This window comes from Colletotrichum siamense, assembly GCF_013390195.1.
Source record: "Colletotrichum siamense strain Cg363 chromosome Unknown KSG_Cg363_contig07, whole genome shotgun sequence".
Taxonomy (NCBI): domain Eukaryota; kingdom Fungi; phylum Ascomycota; class Sordariomycetes; order Glomerellales; family Glomerellaceae; genus Colletotrichum; species Colletotrichum siamense.
In genome coordinates this window covers 798,706-825,251 of record NW_023501020.1, presented here as the reverse complement: position 1 = coordinate 825,251, position 26,546 = coordinate 798,706, and the positions used below count along the sequence as shown (strand labels likewise).

Genomic DNA, 26,546 nt, shown 5'->3' with positions numbered 1-26,546 from the left:
GCTGGGTTCGGAATTAGATCCGAGGTCTTCAGCTGTACTAAAGACAGCACGCAAGATGTGGCCACGCGAGGAAGTTCACTCGGGGAGACAACTGCAATCAGCTACGGAACAAAAGAAGCAGAACACGACTCCTTCATTATCCATGCAGCTTAACTAATATTTCCCTCACGTCCTGAACTTGTTACATCCAATACAGACCTAACGTTAAGCAACCTGTGCCATGAGACAAACTGAAAGGTCGATTAGTTCATCAAGGTGGACGACTCGCAGGCTTCACAATAAGTTTTTTGTTGTTCCTGCAGGCACGCATTCATAACAGCCAACCTGCCACTTTCGACGGCCGTCCAAATCAAGTAATAGCCGCCGAACTTCCCGAACTACACGATACATCTTGCAACCTGACTCGCACAAGCTTTCATGTCACTCGCCTCCCACCCAGCTAAACCCGCCGGGGAGGCGGAGCCGATGGGGCCGAGCACCGGAGAAGGCCCGTTCGGGGCTCGGGTGGGTGTGGGACTCTCAAACAAGATACGATTTCGTCCTATCCAACCTCCGGACGAAGACGCCCATTGGCGGTAAGCATCTCATCGCCAAATGAACGTCATCGAGTGTTAGGTTTGAATTCTCGGCAAGCATACTTTTCTGTACACGAAACACCCGGTAAACAACCTAGCCAAAGGCAGAATCCTTCAGAGAAACTGATCGTCGTCTCTTGCCTGCGCTACTGTATCGAAGGAGGTTGGCACGCTAGGACGGCTTCCATACTTTCCTTCAACTGGACCAATGTTGGCTGGACGTTTTCAGGCACGAAACCATTATGAGATTGGGATGGTTCTCGGAGCCGGTCATGGAAGCTGTCTCGCCCGAACGAGTCTGGAAGTCGCATGAACCGGCGATGGCGACAAACGGTATCCCACTGCCTTGCATGTTCCCTTTACAACTCGCCGGGTACTCGAAACCCAGCGACCTTGCAGGTATGCCGATCTGATATGTATTCTCTCATGGGGAACTGGAAATGAACCGGATTCGAGTCATGGGCAGACACAAGGATCGTAAGAATATCCATGCTCCGCTTCTGAGACCTCGTGGGATGGAGGGATGGGCAACTTTGCATCTAGCGGCAACTCTATCTCGCCGAGCACTGGGCACACGTTACCACCCACCGGTCACCTGCTGGCTATGCCTGTGGGAGCGGTTAGGTGCCGGTTGTTAGCAGTCCGTTCCTCCAGGCGCCTCTTCATTTACCAAACCTAACAGCATTTTTTGATGGTCCCTAGAGACACGAATGCTTACGACTACGCATGTCTTTGGCTTCAAGACGAGAAAATGAATCGGAGACCAACTCGACCTTGTGATAAGTAACGAAGTGGTATAACGGTAGCGACGATCCCTCGAGCAGACCGCTGATATTCGTACATCGATCTCGGCTTCGAATAACGTGAGCCCCGCAGCGGGCGAGGATTTCCCTGGGGGCGGGGAAGAAGGCGGACAACGATGGATCCCATCGACGATGACCCGACATTGGGGACGGTACCGAAAATTGGTGGCAGTCCCGTAGTGACAAACACGACACTGCCGGCCGTAAATGCGAGGGAAACGAGACAGCCGCTTGTCATCGGGGTTACGTTAACTGCGTTATTCTTGGCGTCTATCGTCGCCGCATTAAGGATATACGTCCGCAGGTGGAGGTTAAGAAGATGGGGACCTGATGACACTGCCCTTGTTTTCTCATACGTACGTACTTTGTGCGATTTGGGTTGGAAAGACGATGCTGACGGGACTGGCAGGTCCTTGTATTTGTTACCGGCCTGTTGATGCTAATCAACACACATTACGGAGACGGCCTCCACAAGGCCACCCTCACGCGCGAAAACTACCTGAAAACGCAAGAGATTGCCATCGCTGCTGTTGCCGTATACCAAGCGGTAAGTTGCATAAACAGAGCTTCCGTCGGACAAAGACCATCCTGGGAGAAGAAAGATCACTAAACACCATGCAGGCAATGCCCCTAATCAAATCCACGTTTCTTCTCCAGTACCGACGAGTCTTTCCGCTGCCGCCATTTCAAAAGCTTTGCAACATATTCTTAATATTCATAATGACCTTCGGGTTCACGCAGGTGGTGTCGCTCTGCTTCGCCTGCGTTCCACTGCGAGCCTTATGGGACTTCTCAGTTCAGGGCAAATGCTTCAAGTTGTTAGACTGGTGGTATGCTGGATCGGCGATAAACCTGATTACAGACATCATAATCTTCGTTATGCCCGTTCCTCTGCTGAGGACTCTTGCCGTGCCATTGAGACAAAAGATTGTTCTCATGGCGACGTTTGGTCTCGGTTTCTTGTACGTCTAGCTGAAGACGTGGTTTAGACGAAGAGTGGCTAACAGTTGTAATAGCACATGCGCGATATCTGTCATACGACTTACAACACTCAAGTCGTCAGCGACATCGACTGACCCAACATACAACACCGTCGTCGCCGGCATCTGGTCGATAACAGAACTATGCTGTGCCATCATCTGCGTCTGCATACCGACCTTGCGGCCGTTATTGGGCACCCAGAGCCTGAGCCCAGTAATTAAGCGGACTTACGTGCAGAGGAATCTCGAAGACAGCGCAGACACGGAATTGTACACACAATCTGATGGCGCCACCACTTCGCAGAAGAGACGATCCCGACCTGTTTCTCAAGCATCGCAACACGCGATCGAGGATATGGAGAGTCCTCGGATCGTGGACGAGTACGCTCGGAGCCTGTCTGGGGTGACGATACCACCTGCGATACATATCGACGAAGCCCACGAAGCGCGGACGGATCTAAGGACCCGGGATACGTTCAAGACGCGAGAGGAGTTGAAAGCGGCCATGACGATGACTTTGCCATTGACGAGGGTCGATACGGATGACGGCGTCGAGTTTCTCATGCTCGAGGCGCCGGGGCACGAACCAGAGCTGCCTACGCCACTGCAACCGCCACCGAGGCGGCATACGGACAGAGGCAATCGGCAGAGCCAGGGTGATTATTTTGGGTCTGTCGTTTGGGAGTCGTCGGGTGAGCCGAAAGCAGGCGATTCGACAGACGTGAGTCCGAAAGACAAAGAGGATGGCCCGTCATGAAAGGTATTTGCCTGTCTACCGTTCGGATTTTATCGTGGGGAGTAGAGTCTCTCAAGCCGTCAACTTCCTGGATTAAACCTTCCATGTGAGCATCTATTGCATCCAGAGAGCAGTTCTGGGAGTATCTCGTATGCGGGATTTGGACGGTGCTTCCAGGTGGCCACTATGAAAAAACATATGGCCGAGGTCGGGCTATTGGTTTGCTGAGACATTAGCACAAGTGTTCGACAACAACTTTGAAGGTGCTACAAGAATACTGACGAGAGGCGCCAGCTGTCCATGACCAAACTCGCATTTGGGAAGGGAATCCAATGGGAGAATTTGCTTCCGATACTGTTAAGGTCTAGCAGAAAAACGGTGAAGGATATGAAAACGAACGAAACAGCCAGAATGGATATGATAACCTCACGCTAGTCAAAACGTTGAGACTCAAAAGGCTGGACGCTAGCGCACATCGTTACCGGTTCGAACGAAGAACTGGATCTCATTGGATCGTAGTCAAGTGGAACACTTCAGCCTAAAGTCTTCGCTGCTAGCTGGCCGTCGATGCTGTTGGGAGCATTGGACTCACGATTCGGAACCCCGAACTTGCGATACCTGATCCGAACATCCGAACTGCCGGTCAGCAACCTGTACTCGGCGTAACGAACCCTCAAATTCAGCTAGCAACATTAAACTTACAAATAAGCATCTTCCCTGCCTAACGAACATCTGGGGTCGAAAGGAGGATCTTGTGGATAATCCGGAAAACGGCACTGCAGGTACTTGACAACGCAGAACGCCAGCCACGAAGGGGGAAGGTCATCGACCACGCCGACCAAGAGACTTTCGACTGGCTGAAAGTATGAAATATTGAAAGTCGAATAGATAAGAAGAAAAGTACTGGTTATTGACAACCTAAAATCTGACGTGCTCTCGTATGTGAGCCAACCAACTTCGTGAACAACAGGGCTCGGATTGAATAGGAGATTTAGAAGCCGTCCGTCGTGGCAAAGCCAACAATATCCGGGAGAAATTTTCTTAAAAACCGGATCCTTCAACAGAAAGCCACTCTCTGATTATCAATAATCTCCTAGCAATCAACATCGAAACCGAGCCTCAGACTCATCTGTTAGCGTCCAGCCCCCATGCACCTCGCTTTCTCTAATACCAGAAACCTCATGTGCCCCCACACCTGAGCGCAAGGCGCATTTCCATCCCATGCAGAGGCAGACTGAACCAGGCCCGCCAAATCGTCCCAAATGATAATCCGCGCCAATCTGTTGCCCGCCAGAGCCCAGAAAACGGGGTCCGTCAGGGGTGCGCGTGTGAGAGTGTGCGGCCGTTCCAGAAGCCTGGGCCCAGCCTGCTGGCGCTGCTGGCGTGTCACCTCGTCTTGGCAGGCGGCAGTGAAGTTCTGACAGACGGACAGGGAGGGAAATTATGGATCCCGTCAGACATGAGAGAAAAAACCTCAGGGTTCAAAGAATGAGTCGAAGAAAAGGCAGATCCGTCAGTAGGGAGAGAAGACCATCCATGGGTTAACTCTATTCGGTGGATACGCGTATGCTTAGATGTTAGTGCTATCAATTCGGCCGGTGGCTTATGCAGTGGGAAACCGAGACCGAAGAGACCATTTTTGGGGCTGTGTTCCCACTTTGTGCAGGGCCCAGGGAGAAGAAGAAGCACGTTATCTAGTATTAGCGCCAACGCAGTGAGTGTCTGGCCTTGTTTGTATTACTGCGGAAGATAACCACAATTGCCCAACCCGCCCCCTAAAACCGAGACCGAAACAGAACCACTGCAAATTGTGCGTGAGAAGATCCGTTCCAGCCAGCCCGCAAACCCGCCGAAAAAAGAGGCTGCGGCTGATGGCTGTGCTTGTTCCCTGGAGATTGACGAGCGAAAAGGCCCGGTGTTATGGGAATTGAGGTATCAAACTCTACCGAATACGTGTAAAAGATGCAATGCGAATTTCGTCTTGGTATATAGACGGCCGTGAGGCCCGGCGATGTGTTGATGTTTTTGGAAGAACACCAAGACACTCACACAAGACAACTCAACTCAGTCTACGAGACTCAAGGCTCAAGATTTCCATTTCATAAATCTTCAATTTTCCCATTTGCCTTGCAAGAGTCTGATATTCGAACATCAATACCATCAACACCAACACGATACCCACTCCGACCCCATTCCGAACATCACCAACACCAACACCGCCAAGATGAACGCCCTCTTCTCCAGCAAACTCAAGTTCCCCATCCACATGGTCCAGCTCCTCCTCGTAGCAGCAGCCCTCGGTCTCTCAGTAGCACGCATCTTCATGCCGAACCGTCCCAGGGGTAGATCAGGCACGATGGCGCTGGGCATGGTAAGCGTTTCTATTATCCCCACATCCAAACCAACATCAACTAACACTCTCCCCCCACAGTCCGCAAAGTCCCTCGCCATCATCCTCTACCAAGTCCTCACCGAACACGTCCCCGCCTTGCACCGCTGGGCCTCGCTCAAGGCCAACCTCATCCTCAACGCCATGGAGATCGTCTTCTGGGCCGCCGTCGTCTACATGGGCATCCAGTCCCAGACCCAGCAGTCCTGCATCGGCACCTCCTGCACCATCGGCTGGGTCGTCGTCGTCCTCGGCATCCTGCTCTCCATGGTCGCCGGCTACGCCACCATCATCGCCTGGCTCGACTTCCGCTACTTCAAGAAGAACGGCGTCCGCCGCGGCGCCATGGGCCACGATGCCGCGCCCCTCGAGAGCCGCTGCGAGGACCAGAGCGTCGAGAGCGTGCAGATCCAGGAGGTGCGCCGCGAGCAGAGGAAGAACGGCGACGAGCAGAGGTATGCGACCGCGGCCTACGGACAGCAGACGCAGGGGTACACCCACCAGCAACAGCAGCAGCAGTATGCGCAGCAGCAGGCGTACCAGCCGGCGTACCCTCAGCAGACGTACGGACAGCAGTACACCCAGCACGGATACGGAAGACAGTAATGGGGTAATAGACGGGATAGATGACGACGAACATGTGCGGAGCAATTCGCGGGGATTCAGGGTGGCGGGTACAGGAAGGGATTATTTCATTTGTTATACCAGCGAAGCGGGTTTTCTGAAAGGGGATCATGCACGGGAACAGGATGATCAAAGGCGGGCGTAAACAATAGAAAGGGGATTCGGAATCATCTCCTTTGTAGAATAATTTACACAGCGAAACCTCGATCAGAGGCAAAACAATCACACAACTTGAGTCAAGAAAATTTCCCAATCGTGCATTTCCAACAAGTTGGAAGGTGAACTTACCAAGCGATCATCTTCTGTACCCATCCCGATGGCCACCGCCAAGCAAGCTATCGAGAGCACCACTCAATGAAAACTTGTTCGGCTCCTGCGAGCTGCGACGTCTGACCTGGCCCCGAGCCCGTGCTCTGTCCATGGCAACCCGCCTCTCTTCCGCCCGGGTCAAGATCGGCCCATGTTCAGATGGCCGTCGCCGGCGGCGAGGCCCCTGGTCGGTGCGAGTGCGGGAGCGGGAACGGACCCGAGATGATCTGCGTCTCGAACGCCCGCTCTCCTCTCTGCGTCGGGGTTGCTCTAGAGGTGGATCATGCGGTGACACTGGCGATTCGACTCGTACCTGCTCCTGCTCAGGGCCCTGATCCTGATCATACTCTTGCTCAATCTCCCGCTCATACTCCTGCTCATACTCGTGCGCGTACTCCTGCGTGTGCGCATGGTCTTGTTCATACTCTTGCGTATGTGCATGGTCTTGCTCATGCTGCTGCCCACACTCCTGTCGATTTCCCCGTTCGCTGATACTCACCTCTTCCTCTTCATCTCTTAATCCAGCATCGTAAAATAACCCCACTGCCTCCGGATGCGCCGTCGTGAAGACAAGCCAAAACCTCTGGTCCCTGATCGTCGGGACATTCGCATTCCTCAAATTCATACCAACCTTGTGCACGTCCTCCTTACACATCTGCTCCAACAGCCAGATGGCATCGCCTCCTAACCTCTCCTTGTACCGCCAGCTCTGGTTGTACCGCGGGTTGATGTACACCTGGGCAATCTGTTCGAGTTGAGCTGCCGGGGTCAAGACCGCCGTGGTAACATCATTACACCCAAAGTTGAAGTGAAAAGCGTCTAGCCGTTCGAATCTGTGATTGTCGTCCGTCTCGAGGTACTTCACCTGGATCATCCACGTGTCTCCGTCGACGGGGACGCCAATCTCGTTGGGTTTGGATGGGTACAGAGCCATGCCGCCGGCCACGGCCCACGAAGCCAGTACGTATCTAGTGTGGGACGGGCAGACAATGCTAATGTGCGTCGGCTTGCGTCTGTCAAAGCCAAAGGCCACCATGGCAGCGGTGCCGCAGACAGCGTACTGTACGTGGGAGAAGACATGCCCGATACGGTGGAGTACTTCGAATAAGGTTGATTTGCACATGCGAAGAGGCGGTGATGGAGGGAGAGAGACATCAGTGTACTGGCTGTCTGCGATAGATGGAGCATATTGCATGGTTGCGTCGGTCTCTAGTAAGAAGGCTTGGTAGCTGTAGTCAGACCTGGGTGAGGGTAGGGGAGGGCGCCGTTTGTATCGCCAGTATGGAGGGATCGGAAGCAGGCTGAAAGCTTTGACCTTCTCAGCGCGAGAAATAGTCGAGGTTTTCACGCGGTCGTTGCCTGAAGACTGTGCAGCAGATCTGGTGGAATGATGTTCGCTGGCCTGACTAGGCGGCCGAAGACGGGGGAGACAAAAGAGACGGCTGAGGGTGTTCGAACGGTAGCGACGTCGCATTCCGTGGACGTCTGAGGGATTCCGGAGAAGGGGTATTTGACAAAGTGCTTGTTGCCTAAGATTGCAGTGACGCTTTTCGCGATTTGATTTAGTCTCTGTCATGGTCAAGATGGTGCTGTACACGATATAAGTAAAAGCTTGAGAGATGCCCGTCCACTACTTGAGTGTCTGAGCACCGTCGCTGTCTCTGGACAATGGAGTAATAGTAGCGCTTCTACGTTGTTCTGGACCATTGTCAGTCACGAGAGAAGAGCGGAGAATATCGGAAATGGGACTTGTTGATGAACAAAGAACCGTCCATAACCATCTCGACCACGGCGGTGGTTCTTCAATTCGATGCAATTGGTTTTGTAAAATCGTTCGTCTTATGCCTGGCGGGGTCTCTAGTCGTTGCGTTCCCAACCACCCAAACGCCTAATCGTACAGTTCCGGTAAAGTCCTGGTATCCCGCCTCTGGACCGCCCCCGAATTGTGGCCCGTTTCCACTCACAACTCCTCCTCCACGTCCATCGAATCGCCGTTTGATTGGCCCTTGGCACCGTCCTTTTTGGGCATCGTCGCCTCCTTGTCGATCATCTGTCTCGACACAGAAACGATGTTGTCCTCGATCAACTGCTGGCCGACGTCCTCCAAATGCTTCTTGGGGTCAAGCTTGCCGACGTAGCGGGTCTTGAGCTGGTCCTTGGTGAGCTCCGTCTCCTCCTTGACGCGCTTCTCGTAGCCCTCAGCCAGGCTGACGAGACGCTCCAGACGCTCCTTGTTGCAGTCTGCCTCGGCCCTGAAGTCGTTCATCTCCAACGCCTCGGTCCAGACGTGCTTGTGCAGGTTCATCAACATGTTCTCCTCCAGTGCCGTCTTCCGGTAGTTGATGCCAATCGAGTAGTAGTGTCGGTTAAGGCCGTGAATCAGAGCCTGGATTGAGGGCTTGTTGAGGTGTCCCAAGTTACTTGTGCTCTGACGAGGCTCTTGACCAAGCATGAGCGACTGGGGGTTGATGAGGCGGAAGGCGTCAATGACGACCTTGCCCTTGACGGATTGGATGGGGTCGACGACGACGGCGACGGCGCGAGGGGTTAGCTGCTCGAAAGACTGCTGGGTGTTGATATCGACGGAGGAAAGCCAGCATCCGAAACCAGGATGGGAGTGGTACCAGCCGACGACGGCTTCGGGTCTGTCGATTGCTAGTCAGTAATGGCTTCGAGGTCGCGTCGAGGTGCATTCCTACCTTCCGGTTTGTCTCAACATGTCCATCATCTTCATTTGGAAGACAGGGTCGACGGCCTCTACACTAACACCGGTACCGCTCTGAGGCATGGCAAAGACATCCACCACGCGCACCGTGAAGTCGTCGACGAACTCTCCCAGCATCAGACCCATGACTTCCATGGGAACACCAGCGCGGCCGTGTCGCAACATCTTGAGGAGGGCGAGGGAAGAGATGTAGACGGTCTCGGAGTTGTCGATGAGCTGTGTGTTGTCCTGCGTTCAAAAGTCAGCACGTGGTCGAGGGCGATGCTGTCGTCGTAGCTATCCTGGTAGCTTCAGAAGGTGGGATGCTCTTACCGTTCCGGGCTGGCTGCCCAGGCCACCGAGGCCTTGGGACTGGAGCATGTTGCGGAAGCGCTCCATTGTGATGATCTGTGTATGATGAAGGGATTTGGTGGAAAATACGGATTGGGGGTGTCGCGGGTTGGGCGGTGTTCGTTCGTAGAGTCTGCGGAGGGAGGCGGTTGAGGTGATGGAGTTGGATGGAAGCAGCTGGCTCGTGAGTTGTTGACGACAGCTCTGAGCAGCCTGGCGAAAAAGGACCCGGCGGAGCTAGCCCGGTCCGGTACGTACCACACAGCTGACAAACAGTCACGTGTGGCCGTGGCGCTGGTATTTCTTGATCAATTGTTCTCGTTCAACTTAGTATGAAAGCCGAATGATTTGACTCAGCAGATCGGCAACTTGACTTCGAATATTATCTTGAGCTTGTTGCGCCTCGTGTTTCGATTGTTGAGTGACAGTGTCGAAGTACCAAGAGCGAGGGGTTGTGGCTTATCATCACTGTAAAGCCACAGGTGGGCTGCATTCGTGCATGCGCCCAATCCCAGCCACACCGCCTGCTCAATCCGGACCCACGCTTCAGGTTCCAGGGTGGACATGGAAATGATGATAATAGCAAGACCAAAACAAAATCTCATATTTACATAAAAAAAAAATTAAGTTCAACAACGCAAATCTGATGAGAATTTGTCTCTCTCTTTATGGAAATGAAGAGAGTGCCTGATATGTTTCCTGCTCCTGTCGGCAATGTACCTTTCAGCCCCTCCAGCACCTCGCCGCCTCCCCACTGGCGACGCTGATTGGGCGATGTCGGCTGGCACCTCCCAGCTGCTGCTGACGAATCAAACAACACTGTTGGTCGGAATATCTCACCTGCCGTCCCTCACCTCGCTGTGTCCAATTACCTCATTGGACGAAAAGCTCCTCCAACAGCCTGCACCCCTGGCCTGTCATCCGTGGCCCCCATTGGCCTGACTTTTTCGGTGCACCCAGCCTTGGGAAATCTGGGGCCGAGCCGATCAGAGCTTCCACGCCCACGCGCAGCCTTCGCTCGTCTTTCCCATCCTTCCCTCCACCACCACTCCACCACCAAATTCCAATCATCACGATCGATCGAATATACTACACAACCACAGAATATCCCCAACGACCGACGCCATGTCACCTCTCGGATCGGTGGCCCTGGCCAATGGGTCTTCGTCGTCCCCAAAGAAGGTCGCATATTTCTACGACTCCGACATTGGCAACTATGCCTACGTTACCGGTCACCCCATGAAGCCGCACCGTATTCGCCTTGCCCACAGTCTGATCATGCACTACGACCTGTTCAAGAACATGGAGATCTACGTACGTTACGCGCCTGCGAACCCGACGCGATTGCTGCTAACTTGTCATTTGTAGCGCGCAAAGCCTGCGACTAGGGGTGAAATGACCCAGTTCCACACGGACGAGTACATCGACTTCCTGCAAAAGGTCACACCCGACAACATGGACGCCTATCAGAAGGAGCAGGGCAAATACAACGTCGGAGACGACTGTCCCGTCTTTGACGGCCTGTTTGAGTTCTGCGGCATCAGCGCCGGTGGCAGCATGGAGGGCGCTGCCCGCCTCAACCGCCAAAAGTGCGACATCGCCGTCAACTGGGCTGGTGGCCTCCACCACGCCAAGAAGAGCGAAGCCAGTGGTTTCTGTTACGTCAACGGTACACAAGACCACTCTATCATGCCCGCGACGCGCGCCAGCTAACAGCCTACAGACATTGTCCTCGGTATCCTCGAACTCCTTCGATTCAAGAAGCGCGTCCTCTACATCGATATTGACGTCCACCACGGAGATGGTGTCGAGGAGGCCTTCTATACGACCGACCGTGTCATGACCGTCTCCTTCCACAAGTACGGCGAATACTTCCCTGGCACTGGTGAGCTGCGCGACATCGGCATCGGTACCGGCAAGTACTACGCCGTCAACTTCCCCCTCCGCGATGGTATCGACGACAACTCGTACAAGTCTATTTTCGAACCCGTTATCGAACACGTCATGAAGTTCTACCAGCCCGAGGCTGTCGTTCTCCAATGCGGCGGTGACAGTCTCAGTGGAGACCGTTTGGGTTGCTTCAACCTCAGCATGGAGGGCCATGCCAACTGCGTCGGGTACGTCAAGAGCTTCGGGTTGCCCACCCTTGTTCTTGGCGGTGGTGGCTACACCATGCGTAACGTCGCCCGTACTTGGGCATATGAGACTGGTGTTCTTGTCGGCAAGCACCTGCCCAGGACGCTGCCTTACAATGAATACTACGAAGTAGGTTCTCTGTAATGCCGTCGCTGTAACATGGCTAACTCTTCCTAGTACTATGCACCCGATTTCGAGTTGAACGTCCGACCCTCCAACATGGAGAATTCCAACAGCTTCGAATACCTCGAAAAGATCAAGGCTGCCGTCATCGACAACCTGCGACACACACAACCCGTTCCCTCTGTCCAAATGCAAGATGTGCCCCGCCAACCACTACCTGGTGGCATGACGGACGAAGAGGAGGCCGAGTTGAACGACCTGGACGACGACGAGCACCCCGACGAGCGCATGACGCAACGCCGCTGGGAACAGCGCACGAACAACGAGGCCGACTTCGAAGACAGCGACGACGAAGATATGGAGCAGGCAAACGGAATCACCCGCCCTCGTAACGCAAAGAAGCGGACGTTCCGCGACTTCAAACAAAAGGAGGCCGAAGCCAACAGCAGCGCTGCGTCGCCCGTCAACGGAGCCGCCGACGAGGAAGCCCCCAATGCTGAGCCGATTGTCGACGCCGATATTACCCTCGAGAACCCCGTCGACACAGAGGAGTCATCGGAGAAGGCTGCCGAAAAGGAGGCTGCTCCTGAAGCCCCCAAGGAGATCGTCGACGGCGATGGAGATGTCGGCATGGAGGATAGCGTCGATACTGACGAGCCCACGACCACCATCAAGAAGGAGGAGACTGAGGCGGAACCCGCGAAGGTGGCCGAAAAGGAGGATAAGGAAGATAAACCTGCATCCCGCAAACCATCTGCCGAGCCAGCTGAGCCTGCCGCAACAGAGACGACTGACAAGGCAGAGGCTGCGGAATCCACGGAAGCTGTTAAGGAACCTGCAAAGGAGGCCGAGAAAGAAGCTAGTAAAGAGCCCGAAGCCGCAGAGCCAGAGAAGGCCGAAGCCAAGGAACCTACTGCGGAAGAGCCGGCTGCCGAGGAGAAGGAGTCTGCCGAGAAGGACAAGGAGACCACCGAGAAGCCAGAAGACAAGGCGCCGGAACCCGAAGAAGACAAGATGGATGTGGACGAGAAGCCCGAAGACAAGCCAGCGGACAAGGAGTAGGGTGACTTGTCCCCTAACGACTCATCAAAATGCCGCATGCAATGACGAGATGCCAGAGAGATATGTTGGGCACGTGCTGAGAAGAAAAAAAGAGGCCAAGCATAGGGCGTTCAGGAACGGGTGGCTTTTCCAGGGATCGGCATGTAACCTTCTGAGGGGTCATGATCTTGCTTTTGTCTTGTTTGTTTTTTCTGGTGATACTCTCTTTTGCTCCAGTACCTTTGTCGGCGGCATAGTCTCCGTTGACTGTATCATAGAAGCCAGGGCGCAGCAGTCATTTTTATAGTGATTCCGATTAATATTTTGCTCCAGTCTTATCCTCGCTGAATATCGTATATCATTACTATTGAATCTATTATCAGAGATAAGAAGCAGGTCCTTGCATCATCGCCCGAAGTGCTGACTGGAGCGCTCTTCCACTGCTCAGAGAGACAGCCACTCATATCGCCACGACTGCGGCAAGGCATAATTTGGGAGATGCTGATGCTGGGGTTCGGAGTTGTCGCACTAAGCTCATTCCAGTAAGCTGCATTTGCAGCGCGTCAGACCATGTCAGCTTGATGATTGGAGGATCCTGTCCTGCTGCTTTCACACGCGAAGGCGATCACCTCTCTCTCCCCGCTCTAACGACCTCTTCAGCAATTTTCGCTAGCAGCAGCAGGTGCCAGGCTCTGGACAAATGACCGAAGCACCTGATCTGTGGGCCAAAGCCCGCGAGCGCCTCCCCGAGGACGTGCAAGAATGGCTGTTCAACCTCAATGACGACTCACAGCAAAGCCCGATAGGTGCCCAATTGATCGACGAACTCATCAGCGAGGCACACAAAAAGCAGGAAGAGCTGGAGAAGGGCCGACACAGCTTTACTTTGAAGGCTGGGAAACACAAGTTCGAGCTGAGGCCGGTCTTCGAGAACATGATCAAATGGATCGATAAGTTCAAGGGCATTGGCGATGTCGTCTCCTCCTTCGATCCGGTGCACGCGGCGCTACCTTGGGCTGCTTTCCGATTCGTCCTGCAGGTAAGCACTTCCATCCATAGAAGAATGATCTCTCGCCCAATACTTAATGGCCCAATACTCGATGAAGGCTAACTCTGGACAGCATTTGGTTGCAGAACAAGAACATGCTCAGAAGTTCGTGGAACTCCTCGCATCAATCCCACGTCTTCTCTTTACCGGTCGCGTATTCGAATTGGTCTACACGAAGAAGTCCATGCACCTTGAAGAGTCTCAGTACGGGAATCACATTGGTCTTGAGTCACTTCACTACCTGCATCGAGAGATAGTGGACCTTTACTCCGGACTATTGGGCGCTCTGCAATTCTGTTACTCATTTTTCAGCAAAAGTAAGACGATGCGAAAGGTGGCCGCAGTTTTTAATAGTTCTGCCCCCGCAGAAATTATAGGGCAATTGGAAGAGCAGCACAAAAAGGTCACTGACCGTGGGGATGTCTGCAAGAGGGTCTCAAGTCACCGATTTGAGCATAAGTACCTCACCATGCTCGAGGGCCATCAAACATCCCTGGGTCAGGTGAACGACCGAGTGAACCGAATTCTCGTGCAGATCTATGAAAAGGAACGTCTACGCACGCTCCGTAAAATCTCGGACATCCTGTTTCAGGCTCATCATCGAAGTGTCAGAGTAAAGAGAACCGCTGGCACCTGCGACTGGTTAATAACTAATACCAAATTGACGCGATGGATGGAAGGAGGTTCCACACTGGTTGTTTTGTACGGCATTCGTGAGTTTGTCACGTAGCACGTTCGAAGAAACCACCGCGCTGACATGTGCTAGCTGGTGCTGGAAAGACATTTCTCACGTCAAGAGTCGTCGATTTTGTTGTCGAGAACGCCAAGCGTAACGAGGCAGTGGCATTCTTCTACTGCAAGAGGGATGAGGAGAACCGAAGGAATCCCCAAGATATCTTTCGGAGTATTCTGCGACAACTGTCCTCAGATATTGTCTCTGACGAACGCAAAATCCACCCCTTATTGAAGAGCCTCCCAGACATGTTGGAAAGTAAGGGTATGACGCTTGACGTATCCACTTGCAAAAGTCTCATTGGGGAGATCACCAAGGACTACTCCAAAATCACCATCATACTCGATGCTCTTGACGAATGTGATAGAGACAACAGATGGGAGATAATGGCAACTTTTGATGAGCTTGTTCAAGTCAATCCAAGTATTCGAATCTTTCTTTCAAGTCGGACTGACGACGATATCCAGCGTCACTTCCAATCTCAACCAATTATTGAGATTCAAGCGACAGATAACGAGGAAGACATCTCCACGTTCGTACGAGACGAACTATCCTCAGACTCCCGATGGGGCCAGCTAGGCCCAGAAAGTCAGCAACAAATTCAAGATGCCTTCCAAGAAAAGAGCAAGGGCATGTTTCAATGGGCGGCTTTGCAGATCCAACAACTTAAAAGGTTGATCCCATGGAGCGCATCAACAATTGCAGACCATCTAGAAAGAGCCCCGAAAGGCCTCGAAGAAGCATACGACATTGTCTGGAGCCAGATTCAGGATATGCCGCGCGGGCGAAACCGTTTAGCTGAAAGAGCATTCGTCTGGGTACTGTGTGCGTTTGAGCCTCTGCACACCGTCGAATTATCGATAGCAATGCAGATGGGCCCCGATTCTTGTAAAGTTCAACCCTACGACAATCTTGGGAAAGACGATATTCTTGGAATTTGTGGTAATCTTCTGATCCATGATCAAGGAACAGAACTGTGGCATTTTTGCCATTTATCTGCCCGAGAATATGTCCAGAACAGGGATGGATTTGCTTTAATCAGTGCACACTGCCATGTTGCCATCTCATCCTTCAACTTCCTCAAGCAAAATTTGGTAGGCAACGAGCAGGAAAACAACAGTCATGACCAGTATCTGGGTTATCGGGTCGCCGGCATCAGCTGTCGTGTGCACTCTAGACTCCACTCCCGGATAGGTCCATACTATTATCCCTATCATATTTCGTCAAAATACAGGAAGCTTTGGAAATGGAACCCACCCGAATTGTCGGATGATGACCCTGCCGGCGAGAAGGCGCGTTACCCTCGCGACTACATCCTACGTCAAACCCTGAATCATGCTCGTCACGCATCTTCATCGGGAACAAGGAGCCACAGCCTTGAGAATGAGCTGAAAGAATTCTTAGGATCAATGTTTACTGGTAGCACCACATTCGTGGCTTGGCGGGATATGTACATGGTCCGTGGATCGGACAAGATGTCTTCGTTCGATTGGGTCCGGTTCGATCAAAAGTCATCGCCTTTGGAAATAGCTGCCATCTTCGGCCTATACAATCTGCTGGAAGATTGGTGGGAGCTTGCAGTTGAAGGTCTTGACAAGGTTGACACCGGAGTTCCGTCTCCTCTCCCGCTGGCCATTGAGCATGGCCATGAACCAATCTGGAGATTTCTGATTCGAAAGAGTTCGGGCATCAACACCGGCTGTCCTCTGCCTTTGATGGTCGCAATTGAAGTCAATTCCATGGCTGCCTTCAAAGCACTCATAGAGGCTGGCGAAGATGTGAATGGGATTGATCCTGATCCTGGGAGGTCGTATGCGTCTATGTTCCGGGATAACTATACGCTCAAGTCTGGATGTGATCGTGCTAGGCTCAGGATCAATACGCCCCTCAAAGCCGCATTGGCATCAGCTCAACGCAAGGAACGCGGTGATTTGGATAAGTTCGGCGTTGTATGCGAGTTACTCAGCAAAGGAGCCAAGATTAACCTCCCGACCAAGTGCGGAGATACAGTCGAATTTGCCGCTCTGAACTTGAGTGAGGAATTCTTTCGGCTTGTACTAGACAAGGGACCGGCTGTGTCCAACCCCGATTACGTTCTTTTTCTTGCAGCCGGAAACGAGAAAATCAATCTATCCAACAGTAATATGCGAAGAAGAATTGGCGCTCAAGACATCCACAAGCGATTCGAATGGAATCAAATGTCTGCACTGACTCGCGCGGTCCAAATGGGCCACATCCAGACAGTTCGTCTTCTGTTGAGACTTGGCGCCAGGATCGATTTGACTCGCAGAACAGACCGCGATGCAGTCGTCGGTGCGGCAGAGTCCACCTGGGGCGGCGAAATCATCACGCAACTCATCATGTATGGCATGGATATCAACGCAAATGATGGAAGGACTAGTCTTCTATCCATGGGATTGCTGAGCGTCAAGGGTCGCGATGATAGTTCTTCAGTGCTCATCCGGGCTGGCGCCAACCCCAGTCAGATACTCTCCGGGTCACCTCTCCCAACCCCGCTTACAATTGCTGCTGCGAAAGGCCTTACGAAGTCATTTAACGTTCTTCTCGATGCCGGAGCAGATCCAAACCTGAGTGTTGACGTAGGGGTAGGAAGCGCTTTGGCGTCGGCTGCTTTCTTCGGACAAGTTGACATCTGTCGTGCTCTTCTACTCCTGAAGGACATTGATCTCAATAGAACGCAGAATGGGTTCTACTTAACCCCTTTTCAAGCCCTTATCAGGGGCCATTCGGAGTCGACAAGCCATCGGAAAGGCCCTTTCAATCTGGGAATATGGAGTCGTTTTCATGCCGGCAAACCAAGGCATCTCGAAGTGCTCAAGCTCTTCCTAGAGAATGGCCTGGATGTCCCCACACCGTTAAATTCTTCTTTAAATACCTTGTGCCCCTTTTCAGACGTCGATCTGGCGGGATATGAGGTGAAGGAAACTTGCCTTTTCTATGCACGTCAACACCACAGCTACTTTCCTGGCGCCTGGTCCTACATCATGTGGGAACTAATATCTGGCCCAAGACCTCAGGTTCCAATTCAGGTTTGGCTTCGACATTGGGGCTTCCCTGGAAATCTGCCTCCAAATATCACTTTTGTGGCCAAGCTGGCGCCAGTTTACAAAGGCTTGCCTTTGAGGTTTGTTGTTTGGGACACCTGCGGGAATCTTTCTGTACTCTGTGCAATTACAGCTCGACGAAATTCTCGATATGGTTTAAATATGCGAACCGGAAGAAGAGGGTGGGTGCGCTACATTCCTCAGAATGACAGTACTTTCGAAGGTGTACAGAATTATGCCGAGCTTACTGGAGGTTACGCAGTGGGGATCAAGAGGTTTATGTCCTGCGGTATCTTCGGTACCATGGTCGCATTCATCGTTTTGCTTTTTGCATGGTATTCCACGTAAGCTAGCATGTTTAGGGGTTGGTTTTTGGTATATGTAAACACTGCCGGGGCTCGCATCCTAACTCAGGCTCAACTCAGCATGCCCTTTGAAAGCTAGAGCGGCGCCTAAAACATCAAATACTACAGCAAGCTAGACATTCAAAATAACATAAAGTCTGGGGATGAAAGTTTCAGCAAGGACAAAATGTGGATCAAGTGTGATTTCATGAAATATCTTGCATTTGTGTCGCCTACATCGCCTTGTTTAGGTTTTGAATGGAATCGTGTGAGAGAACTCACGATGAACGCAGGCTGTTGTGGGGCACCCAATGCCAGGATCGTGAATGTTTGTCACTGGGTCACCAGAGTGTGCCCCGGAGCTTCGCCGAAGTGACTCAGGCGTTCCTTCACTGCAGGTGATAACTAGTGATTCCCACGGATTGGATGCGGCTGATCCTGGGCGCCAAGACTGCGTGTTTGCTGTTGGTTCAACCGGCTGACCCTTGTGATCCTTGTTGGAAGCACACATATTTAAACCAACAATCCGTGCCTCCAGACTACATGTCAGGCTTCTACAACCACAAATTTTGCAGTTTAAGCAATTGTTCCTCAGAATGCCACCTCATTCAAATCCTAATATGGAAGGTCTTCCTGTCGAGATCCTCGAACAAATCCCGTTCTCTATCACTGATCTTCGATCGCTGTACCATCTGGTCGTGGCTAGCCCGGCTGCTTCTCGCGTCTTTGGGTCCGCAGAGGCAGGGCCAAAAGCTCTTGACCATGTTCTTGGCGAGTCGATGGCACCCGAAGTAATCACGTTGGTTAGCCTCGTCAGCCTGATCCGCACTGCGTCCCTTGAATATCCGCCAGCACCGTCGGTCCGAGACTTTGTCGAGAAATACACCCAATGCCATAAAGACCGAGATCCGTCTCTCATCTCAGCTGCCCCGAGCCTCGCGCACTTGCTCCGTGGTCAACCTCCCCACCTCATCCGCGGTGTTCTCTTGACCGCGCGACGTATCTGCTGCTTGACCTGGGCTTGTCTCGAATATTATCGAAGTCAATGGGCCTCCGTCACTCCATGCCACCTTGAGAACGGGCCTTTCGCTTGGGGCGCCCGCGACAAAGCATGGCGCGAGAACCCTCAAGGGCGGCCGTACACTCCACAGCCCCTCAGCCCACCTTGCTGGATGGAGGAGCAGCGCGTCATGCGCGGATTCTGGAGACTGCAGCTGCTCCTCGACCTGAAGCTTGCAACCTCGGCAGACCGTCTGGACTGGGCTTTAAAGAACAGCCACGAAGGGTTATCTCCTGATGTTCTCTTTGCAGGCTGGACCTGGCAAAAAGAGGAGTTTCTCACCGTCGTAGACTTCGTCGATCATATCCAAGGCGGCTCGATTCTCTCGCAAAGATCCCGAAGCCTCCCGGCACCTTCCCAAACTTACGCGTCCTCACGGAGGTGGCAGGAACCGGCCTATCCGGGAGTGGTGGATCCCAGATGGCCACGAGAGGTACTTTCCAAAGACCAGCCACCGTGTTGGATGATCTACATTGTCAAACTATTGAAGCATCCGTATTCACCCATCCGCGGAGTTCCATTTTGGCCGTACCGTAAATTAGGACTGGCTATTTGGCAACAAGACAAGCTAGAAGCATTAGAGCTATCGTTCACGAGTTATGCTTCCCGGGGAATTGGCCGGCCTACGTCGCGAGGCGACATAGTGTTTACCTGGAGAAGCCTTCTGAGTCAAGATCTCATAGCTGAACTTCAGGCGAGCATGGAGGCTGACTTCCAACAAAACGGCTTCTTGCTCAACCGGAGTAATCCGAATATGTGAGAGGTCATGTATCAAGTCTGCTGTGATCTGTAAGAAGAGATATATGGGTAGGTTTCACGGTCTGTGAAGATCTTTGTAAGTAGCTAAGTAGATGGCTACAATCAGGGGCGTAGCGTAACAGATACAGCTCGCAACGGAAGTATAATTTCGCGATCAAACATAATGTACAGCCCGTTGGACGGCTTGGGCTTTTGAGATCCATACAAACAATAGTAGAAGTTCTTTCTGAGAGTAACTTAGGCTGTGGCTCTCTCAACAACTTCAAGATTGAAGTATTGTAATGAGAAAAAGACTTTACAATGACAAACTCAGGCGTGGCGTGGTACAAAAGGGCGAATGGGCGCTTCGGTTGCAACACACCAAACAAACACCTGCACCCTTCATCAAAGTTTCTGATAGCTGGACCGGGTCTGCGGAACATTGCTCCCTAGTAAACGCTCCATAAGTCAAGGCGGCTCAAGCTGATGACAACTTTAGCCCTAGGGGCTAGCTTCTTCATCTTCTTCCTCAACCAGGACCTATTTCTCTGATTGCTATGTATGAAATAATAGTTCCAGACCTCCATGGATCTCAAGCTGCGACGGGATGTTTTACGCAGAGTACGTAGCCATTGCAGAACACCATCAGCTCCTCCAAACACGAATTTGTTGCTGTAATAGAGTATCGTAGAAGCTTCGGCGTGGACACTTCTGCATACCCGTAGCATATTGATGCAAGGCCTTTCGGGTCTACATGTCCATATATCGTCATCATCGGAGAACATCCGAAAGAGGACTGGTTGGTTTGGACCCGATTTGAATAGCGGTATTAACAGCAAGGGTAATTGTGCTGTCAAGAGAAAGGCGTAGATCATGTTGCGTATCTCACGCGGAAGAGCCCTATGAAATGACTATGTCAGTCCGTTGATCTGATGCAAATAGGGAAAACACATCGTACATGAACCTAAATGCGTCTGATGTCTTGGTTTTCTTGTCGTGGCCGAGACGAATACTGATATTTTCTCTGCCTTGTCCATGCCGCCGGCATCTCGGTCGATACTTCCGGAAAGCGGTACGATGACAGCCCTTGGCGTATGAGATGACGTTACACCGTCGTTGCCGACGCACACTTGTTACTTGGTAGAGTCTAATGAAACCCATGGCTGGAATAATTGCTTCTGGTGTCATCGTCCGGTCTGCACATAATGTGGACTCCAGTAAACCTCAACCAGGTTTATGTGCTGGAGAGACAGCCGGCGTGGCTGTTGCTACTTATTCACTGGCCATACCCTTCGAGATCCATTGGTATGCCCCATCACGGTCTAATCGAAGCTATGGGCAATTGCTGCACTGTGGTACAGTGTCCGCCAAAACACCTACCCTGACGGATTCGTGGTTTGATATGTACGCATTGGGATTGGCCCCGTTTCCTTTGTCCGCTTGTAAGATGGAAAGGTGTTAACCATTCTTTTCTTGTGCCTTGTCACTCGAACATTGTCATTAGTTGCTCGGCGCTGGGTACCCGCACATTCTTTTGAGCTACTTATGCCAGACGACGTTTTGTTTTGAATCACGTATGCAAAATAGAACTTTTGATCATTTATTGGTAATGCATCACCCCGTCATCGAGTTCCTTTGGCGATACAAAGACGTTATCCTTTTGCGGAGCGGGGTCCGCTTCAAGACCGTGCTGCCCCTTGGCCCACGCTCCTGCGGCCCTTGGAACCCGCGGGAACCGGCTCCGAAAGCCCGGAGTATGGGCTTCTGTCGTTGCCTTAACCCGCGGGAGCCGTCATTAAGGCTTTACTGTGTGACTTCTGGCCGCTGACTAGACATAAGTCGTAGGAAACCTTTGGCCACCGTTGGTGTAATATTCTGGCACTGTTGCAAACGCATTGAAGAAGATGTCAAAAGAGACGAATCTTGGCTGAGACCATTCAAAATAGCCTCTGGTAGGTAGTCCGCTCAGGGAAATCATCGGAATGACCCGGAGCAGAAGAAACGTCATACGTCTCCTTGTTCAGCCCAACCATGGAGTTGGATCTGAAGCGGAATGGTCTCGGTGATGGAATTGAAGCCGTTCGCCCGGCCTTGAGTACTCAAAAGCCTTAACTAGGTGTCATACATGTATACAATGGCTATTATACATTGATTAGACATGAGGATAGATAGAACAGAAAGTGAAGCGATTGCAACAGCCGGATCAACCAACACCTACGTGCCGCCAATGGCGAGCCTGACCGACTGAGAGAATTAATTTTGCATAGGCTCACTCTGTCTACAAGCACCGTGTGAGTAAAAGCGTGGATCGCTTGACGTCCGCATATTCTAGGTCGACTTGGCAAAAGGGGGCATGTCGCACGGCATCGCGGACATAGAGATGGACATAACACTGCCTGTCAGCATGTAGCAGGCGGCATCACGGCACTGTTAGAAGACTAAAGTCTACGCTGAAGTATTCGTCCAGCTATAAAGAGTCGCATCGAGTTCTATGGTTTTGCGGTTGAGTAAAGAATCAGGACAGCAACGAGTTGAACCCATTCTGTACTACTTTTTCATTGACCCCTTTCCAGTTCAATCACCCTGATTTGAGATGCAGTAGCCCAATACCATGGCAATTGAGATTCCAGACCACTTGACCGAGAAGTACGCCGCGGAGCGGATAAAGCGACTTCGCTCCGACCAACTTGCGCAGTTCGTCGATTTTCGGGACCCAGAACTCGCTGGCATGGACAAAGACCTCTATGTCGACTATGACGCTCTAGCTTCCAGAGGTGTCCCGCTCAAGGATGGGTCCGAGGTCAAGGTCCTGATTGCTGGTGGAGGAATGTTTGGGGTGATGACAGCTCATCAGCTGGTGAACAAAGCCGGCATTGCCAGCAGCGACATCGTCATCGTCGACAAGGCTGGCGGCTTTGGTGGTACTTGGTACTGGAACAGATACCCAGGCGTAGCGTGCGATATTGAAGGTTATTGCTGCGTACCATTGCTGAAGGAAACTGGGTACGTGCCAAGGCACAGGTAGTAAGTAAGTCAACTTCTACGTGGTACCATACGCTGCTGACACGCGATGCCTTAGTTCCTACGGCCATGAAATCCGGGAGCATCTCGAACGGATAGCCAACCTGTCGAACATTCAAGGCCAATTCTGCACCACTATCAAGCACCAAAAGTGGGACGATGAGGCAAAGCGTTGGGTAGTGACTCTGGATCAGTATCTGGGACCTAACCATGGGCGACAACAACTAACTGTTCGTGCTCAATTCCTGGTTCTTGGTGGGGGAATACAAACCTCTCCTCATGCCCCAAAATTGAATGGCATCGATACGTTCAGTTCAGCGCCCGGTAAGGTTGTCATGCACACAGGACGCTGGGATTGGTCCAAGACTGGCGGCTCCCAGGAAGTGCCAAACATGACAAAACGTCAAGGGAAGAGGGTTGGGATCATTGGCACCGGAGCCACTGCAGTTCAAGTTATACCTCATGTGGCCAAGTGGGCGGGCCATACCTACGTCTTCCAACGTACTCCGTCTTACGTTGGTCCTCAAAATCAGAAAGAGACAACCCCTACGGACTGGGCCCGGGTAGCGTACAAGCCTGGATGGCAACACGAGCGTGTGGCGAACCTGGATGCGACATTTACAGGTTAGCCAGTTAACGCGGATATGATACAGGATGGCTGGACCCAAGTGACTGGGATGAGAGCCGCATTGGGCCATGAAGGTGAGGTCATCGCTGCGGATGAAGAGGAAGAGCATGTCAAGAACATGTTGAACCTCGACTATCCGTGGACGGAACAGATGCGAGCCCGAGTTGACGCCGAGGTGAAGGACCCTTCAGTCGCCGAGAGGTTGAAAGCGTGGTACCCCGGTTTCTGCAAGCGACCTACCTTCCATGGCACATATCTGTCTCTCTTCAACAGACCAGGAGTGTCGCTTGTTGACACCAATGGCCGTGGAGTTGAAGCGTATACCCCAAACGGTGTGATAGCAAACGGCCAAGAGCATGAGATTGACGTTCTCATTCTCGCCACAGGATACTCTGTCGGGCTTGTCGACTCCTGCCCTTCGTCGACTTTGAATGCTCCGCTGGAGGGACGAGGTGGCCGACCTTTCAAGGACAAGTGGGATGGCCCAGACTATGGCAACCTTTACGGTGCCATGTCAAATGGGTTTCCCAACCTCTTCTTCGCCTCTGGGAGTGGCGGCTCGGTGTCACAGAATGCGCACAGCTTCTACAGCCTTCTTACTCGTTTAATTGCGCACGTATTGAAAGCGACTTTCCAAGGTGCTGAAGATGCAAAGAAGGCCACCGTCGAGGTCAAGAAGGCCGCCGAGGATCACTGGTCAGCAGAAGTTGCGAAGCGGGCTCGCTGGTTTGCAGCATTTCCCAGTTGCACACCGGGTTACCTGACAGGGGAGGGCCTCATCCAGGACCAGGAAAGTCTTACGGAAGAGATCAAAGAGCAGATTGCTAAGCAGTCGTCTTGGGGAGAAGGTATTCTCAGTTTCCAGAAGGTTGTCGAGGGGTGGATGGAAGATGGGAAACTAGATAGGTTGGTAATTGACTCCTAAGTCTTAGAAAGTCTCTAATATTCTGAGATATTTGTCTCTGGGGGTTTCTTAGATGTCACAGTAGATAGCACAGTAAGTCCAGCGTTTGGACTAGCCAGGTAGAACAGAATGTGACATGTTCTTCGCTGCGATTCAGACGTCTTAAATATTGACTGGCGCTTCTTTCGTTCTTAATAGCTAGAGACATCAATCAACATTTTACTGTACCCGAGACAACGGGAATACCTAGACGAATACGAAGCGAGTACGGGCTGTGGCTGATCAGTTTCTAATTGATTGCTGAGCTATCTAGAAGCTCTGTCCAATCGTTCCCCGAAGGACTCGTACAACACCCGAGCCCCTGCCGTCTTTCCCGGATCGACGCTAGAACCATGCCTCCTAGCCGCGCTTTCCTGAGTCCCCTGAGTGGGCTATGTTGACATCCTTTAGCCATCCGATCATTGTAAGTGAAGCCTGTGTAGCCTTTTGATTGAGGATTGCCTAACCTGTGTTTGTGGACTTGTGCTGCTGAGTTTCCCTGCTGATGCCTTTCAACAAGCATCTTCTGATTTTCATTGGTTGATCCAATATGTTGTTCGCTCTGCTGATCTATGCATGAGAAAGATAGAGAAATGCCGATGCAGCCGGTAATACGACTCTGAGCGGCTGATGTGCCGATTATATAGCTCTCCCGCACTCATGACGCCGCGGACCAGGCGATCCGGACCTGCATATGCTTAAATTAATCGACTGCCGAGCTGCCCTTCCCAACTTAACTGCCTCCGTTGGTATGCGTTTGAGTGATTTCTCCACGTTATTCAGACAGCCCATCAGAGTGCAGCAGCCTTAATGTGCCATAGGGCAATGCGACTTCACTGTTCACAGGGGAACCCCTGGAACGCCAACAGCTCAAAGAGGCATGGCCTTCCAAAAGCGTGAGTCTAGGTCTTGCTTCATCGATGTGATTTGGCTACTCAAATCCCACCATTGTTGTTTTTATCCGCGTCTCCTCATCCGTGCAAGGTGTGCACTCTTCCGGTTTTGCCTAAATCTACTCAGCACGGAAGAGAGAATGTTTCGTCGAGATTGAAGACGAACGTTGGAGGTGTTTGCCCCTACCGAAGCGGGATCGCTCTGACCCGCAGATTGAGATGATGAGATCTCCAGATGCCAAAAGAAATTGTATAAAGAGCCGGCGTTTGCCTATGTCTAATCCCGAACTCTTGGCAGTCCGAAAACAGCCAACATTCAAGTCCTGATCCTGTCCTTCATTCTCAAAATGGTTTCCGTTCGTTCTTTCGTCTTGGCCTTCTCAGCTATCGCCCCGTGCCTTGCTGCCCCTGCCATCGGGCCGGTTGAGCTGTTGCCTCCTCATGTGGAGCGCCGCGGCCCGTCCGACTTCTTCTTAGGACCTGACCACCCTCTCATGCTCGCACGCCGCAATGAATCCCTTGAGAGACGTGGCATGACCCTGGAGGAGCGCACCAACTACGTTCAGAACTACCAGACCGGCGGCACCGTCAACTTTACTCCCTCGGGCAATAGCTTCAACCTCAACTTTGACACCACCGACGACTTCGTTGTTGGCGTTGGCTGGAATCCCGGTTCCACTGCCCCCATCACCCACTCAGGCTCATTCGCCGTCACCAAGGGACTTGCCACCCTTTCCGTCTACGGCTGGACTACCAACCCGCTTGTCGAATACTACGTCATTGAGGACTCTGCCGGCTTCTCGCAGACCGGAACACAGAAGGGCACCGTGAGCAGCGACGGTGGCTCATACACCATTTGGGAGAACGTCCGCACCAACGCCCCTTCTATCCAAGGCACCCAGACCTTCAATCAGTACATCTCGGTCCGCAACGGCGGCCTCTCCAGCGGCACCGTCTCTATTGCCAACCACTTCAATGCCTGGAAGAGCCACGGCATGAACCTTGGCACGCTGAATTTCCAGGTCATCGCTGTTGAGACTTGGAACGGTGCTGGTTCGGCCAAGCAAACCGTCACCAACTAGGTTGGTTTTCATATTGCTCATGTGTTTCGGGGCTGGACTTCCGTGCGTTTCATTCAACATCGGGCAGCGGAGTACCCATTCTCAAGACACGAATCGTTTTCTCTTGTATTTATTCCACTCGCGCCCCATTTCGGACAACTGTTAAATATGTCGAATCATTTACTCCTCAATTGATCAACCGTCTGCCATTGTGAATCGTCTTCTGCGCCTTGGGAAAGTG

The 26,546-nt window shown here is 52.2% G+C and overlaps 8 protein-coding genes across 8 annotated transcripts; 6 read left to right on the top strand and 2 right to left on the bottom strand.

Moving 5' to 3' along the window:
* Positions 1-1,494: 1,494 nt before the first annotated feature.
* SAT4-0 (Satratoxin biosynthesis SC1 cluster protein 4) lies at positions 1,495-3,115 on the top strand (the record flags this gene model as incomplete). Its single annotated transcript, XM_036642406.1, has 4 exons — positions 1,495-1,734; positions 1,788-1,925; positions 2,000-2,340; positions 2,395-3,115. The coding sequence occupies 4 exons, from the start codon at positions 1,495-1,497 to the stop codon at positions 3,113-3,115; spliced, it is 1,440 nt and encodes a 479-aa protein (XP_036491711.1).
* Positions 3,116-5,318: 2,203 nt separating this feature from the next.
* CGCS363_v010556 (uncharacterized protein) lies at positions 5,319-6,089 on the top strand (the record flags this gene model as incomplete). The annotated part of the gene is made up of 2 exons (XM_036642405.1): positions 5,319-5,465; positions 5,526-6,089. The coding sequence occupies 2 exons, from the start codon at positions 5,319-5,321 to the stop codon at positions 6,087-6,089; spliced, it is 711 nt and encodes a 236-aa protein (XP_036491712.1).
* A 482-nt stretch (positions 6,090-6,571) lies between these two features.
* On the bottom strand, positions 6,572-7,611 carry CGCS363_v010555 (uncharacterized protein; the record flags this gene model as incomplete). The annotated part of the gene is made up of 2 exons (XM_036642404.1): positions 6,572-6,670; positions 6,730-7,611. 2 exons carry the CDS (start codon positions 7,609-7,611, stop codon positions 6,572-6,574), a joined length of 981 nt encoding a protein of 326 aa, XP_036491709.1.
* Positions 7,612-8,376: 765 nt separating this feature from the next.
* rpn11 (26S proteasome regulatory subunit rpn11) lies at positions 8,377-9,519 on the bottom strand (the record flags this gene model as incomplete). Its single annotated transcript, XM_036642403.1, has 3 exons — positions 8,377-9,061; positions 9,116-9,369; positions 9,454-9,519. The coding sequence occupies 3 exons, from the start codon at positions 9,517-9,519 to the stop codon at positions 8,377-8,379; spliced, it is 1,005 nt and encodes a 334-aa protein (XP_036491710.1).
* Positions 9,520-10,596: 1,077 nt separating this feature from the next.
* Positions 10,597-12,792, top strand: RPD3 (Histone deacetylase RPD3; the record flags this gene model as incomplete). Its single annotated transcript, XM_036642402.1, has 4 exons — positions 10,597-10,785; positions 10,840-11,140; positions 11,195-11,736; positions 11,785-12,792. 4 exons carry the CDS (start codon positions 10,597-10,599, stop codon positions 12,790-12,792), a joined length of 2,040 nt encoding a protein of 679 aa, XP_036491708.1.
* A 5,789-nt stretch (positions 12,793-18,581) lies between these two features.
* Positions 18,582-19,781, top strand: CGCS363_v010552 (uncharacterized protein; the record flags this gene model as incomplete). Its single annotated transcript, XM_036642401.1, has 1 exon — positions 18,582-19,781. One exon carries the CDS (start codon positions 18,582-18,584, stop codon positions 19,779-19,781), a length of 1,200 nt encoding a protein of 399 aa, XP_036492297.1.
* A 2,589-nt stretch (positions 19,782-22,370) lies between these two features.
* Positions 22,371-24,333, top strand: ausC-0 (FAD-binding monooxygenase ausC; the record flags this gene model as incomplete). The annotated part of the gene is made up of 3 exons (XM_036642400.1): positions 22,371-22,762; positions 22,839-23,404; positions 23,450-24,333. 3 exons carry the CDS (start codon positions 22,371-22,373, stop codon positions 24,331-24,333), a joined length of 1,842 nt encoding a protein of 613 aa, XP_036491706.1.
* Positions 24,334-25,591: 1,258 nt separating this feature from the next.
* Positions 25,592-26,326, top strand: xyn1-0 (Endo-1,4-beta-xylanase 1; the record flags this gene model as incomplete). The annotated part of the gene is made up of 1 exon (XM_036642399.1): positions 25,592-26,326. The coding sequence occupies one exon, from the start codon at positions 25,592-25,594 to the stop codon at positions 26,324-26,326; it is 735 nt and encodes a 244-aa protein (XP_036491707.1).
* Between the last annotated feature and the right edge of the window lie 220 nt (positions 26,327-26,546).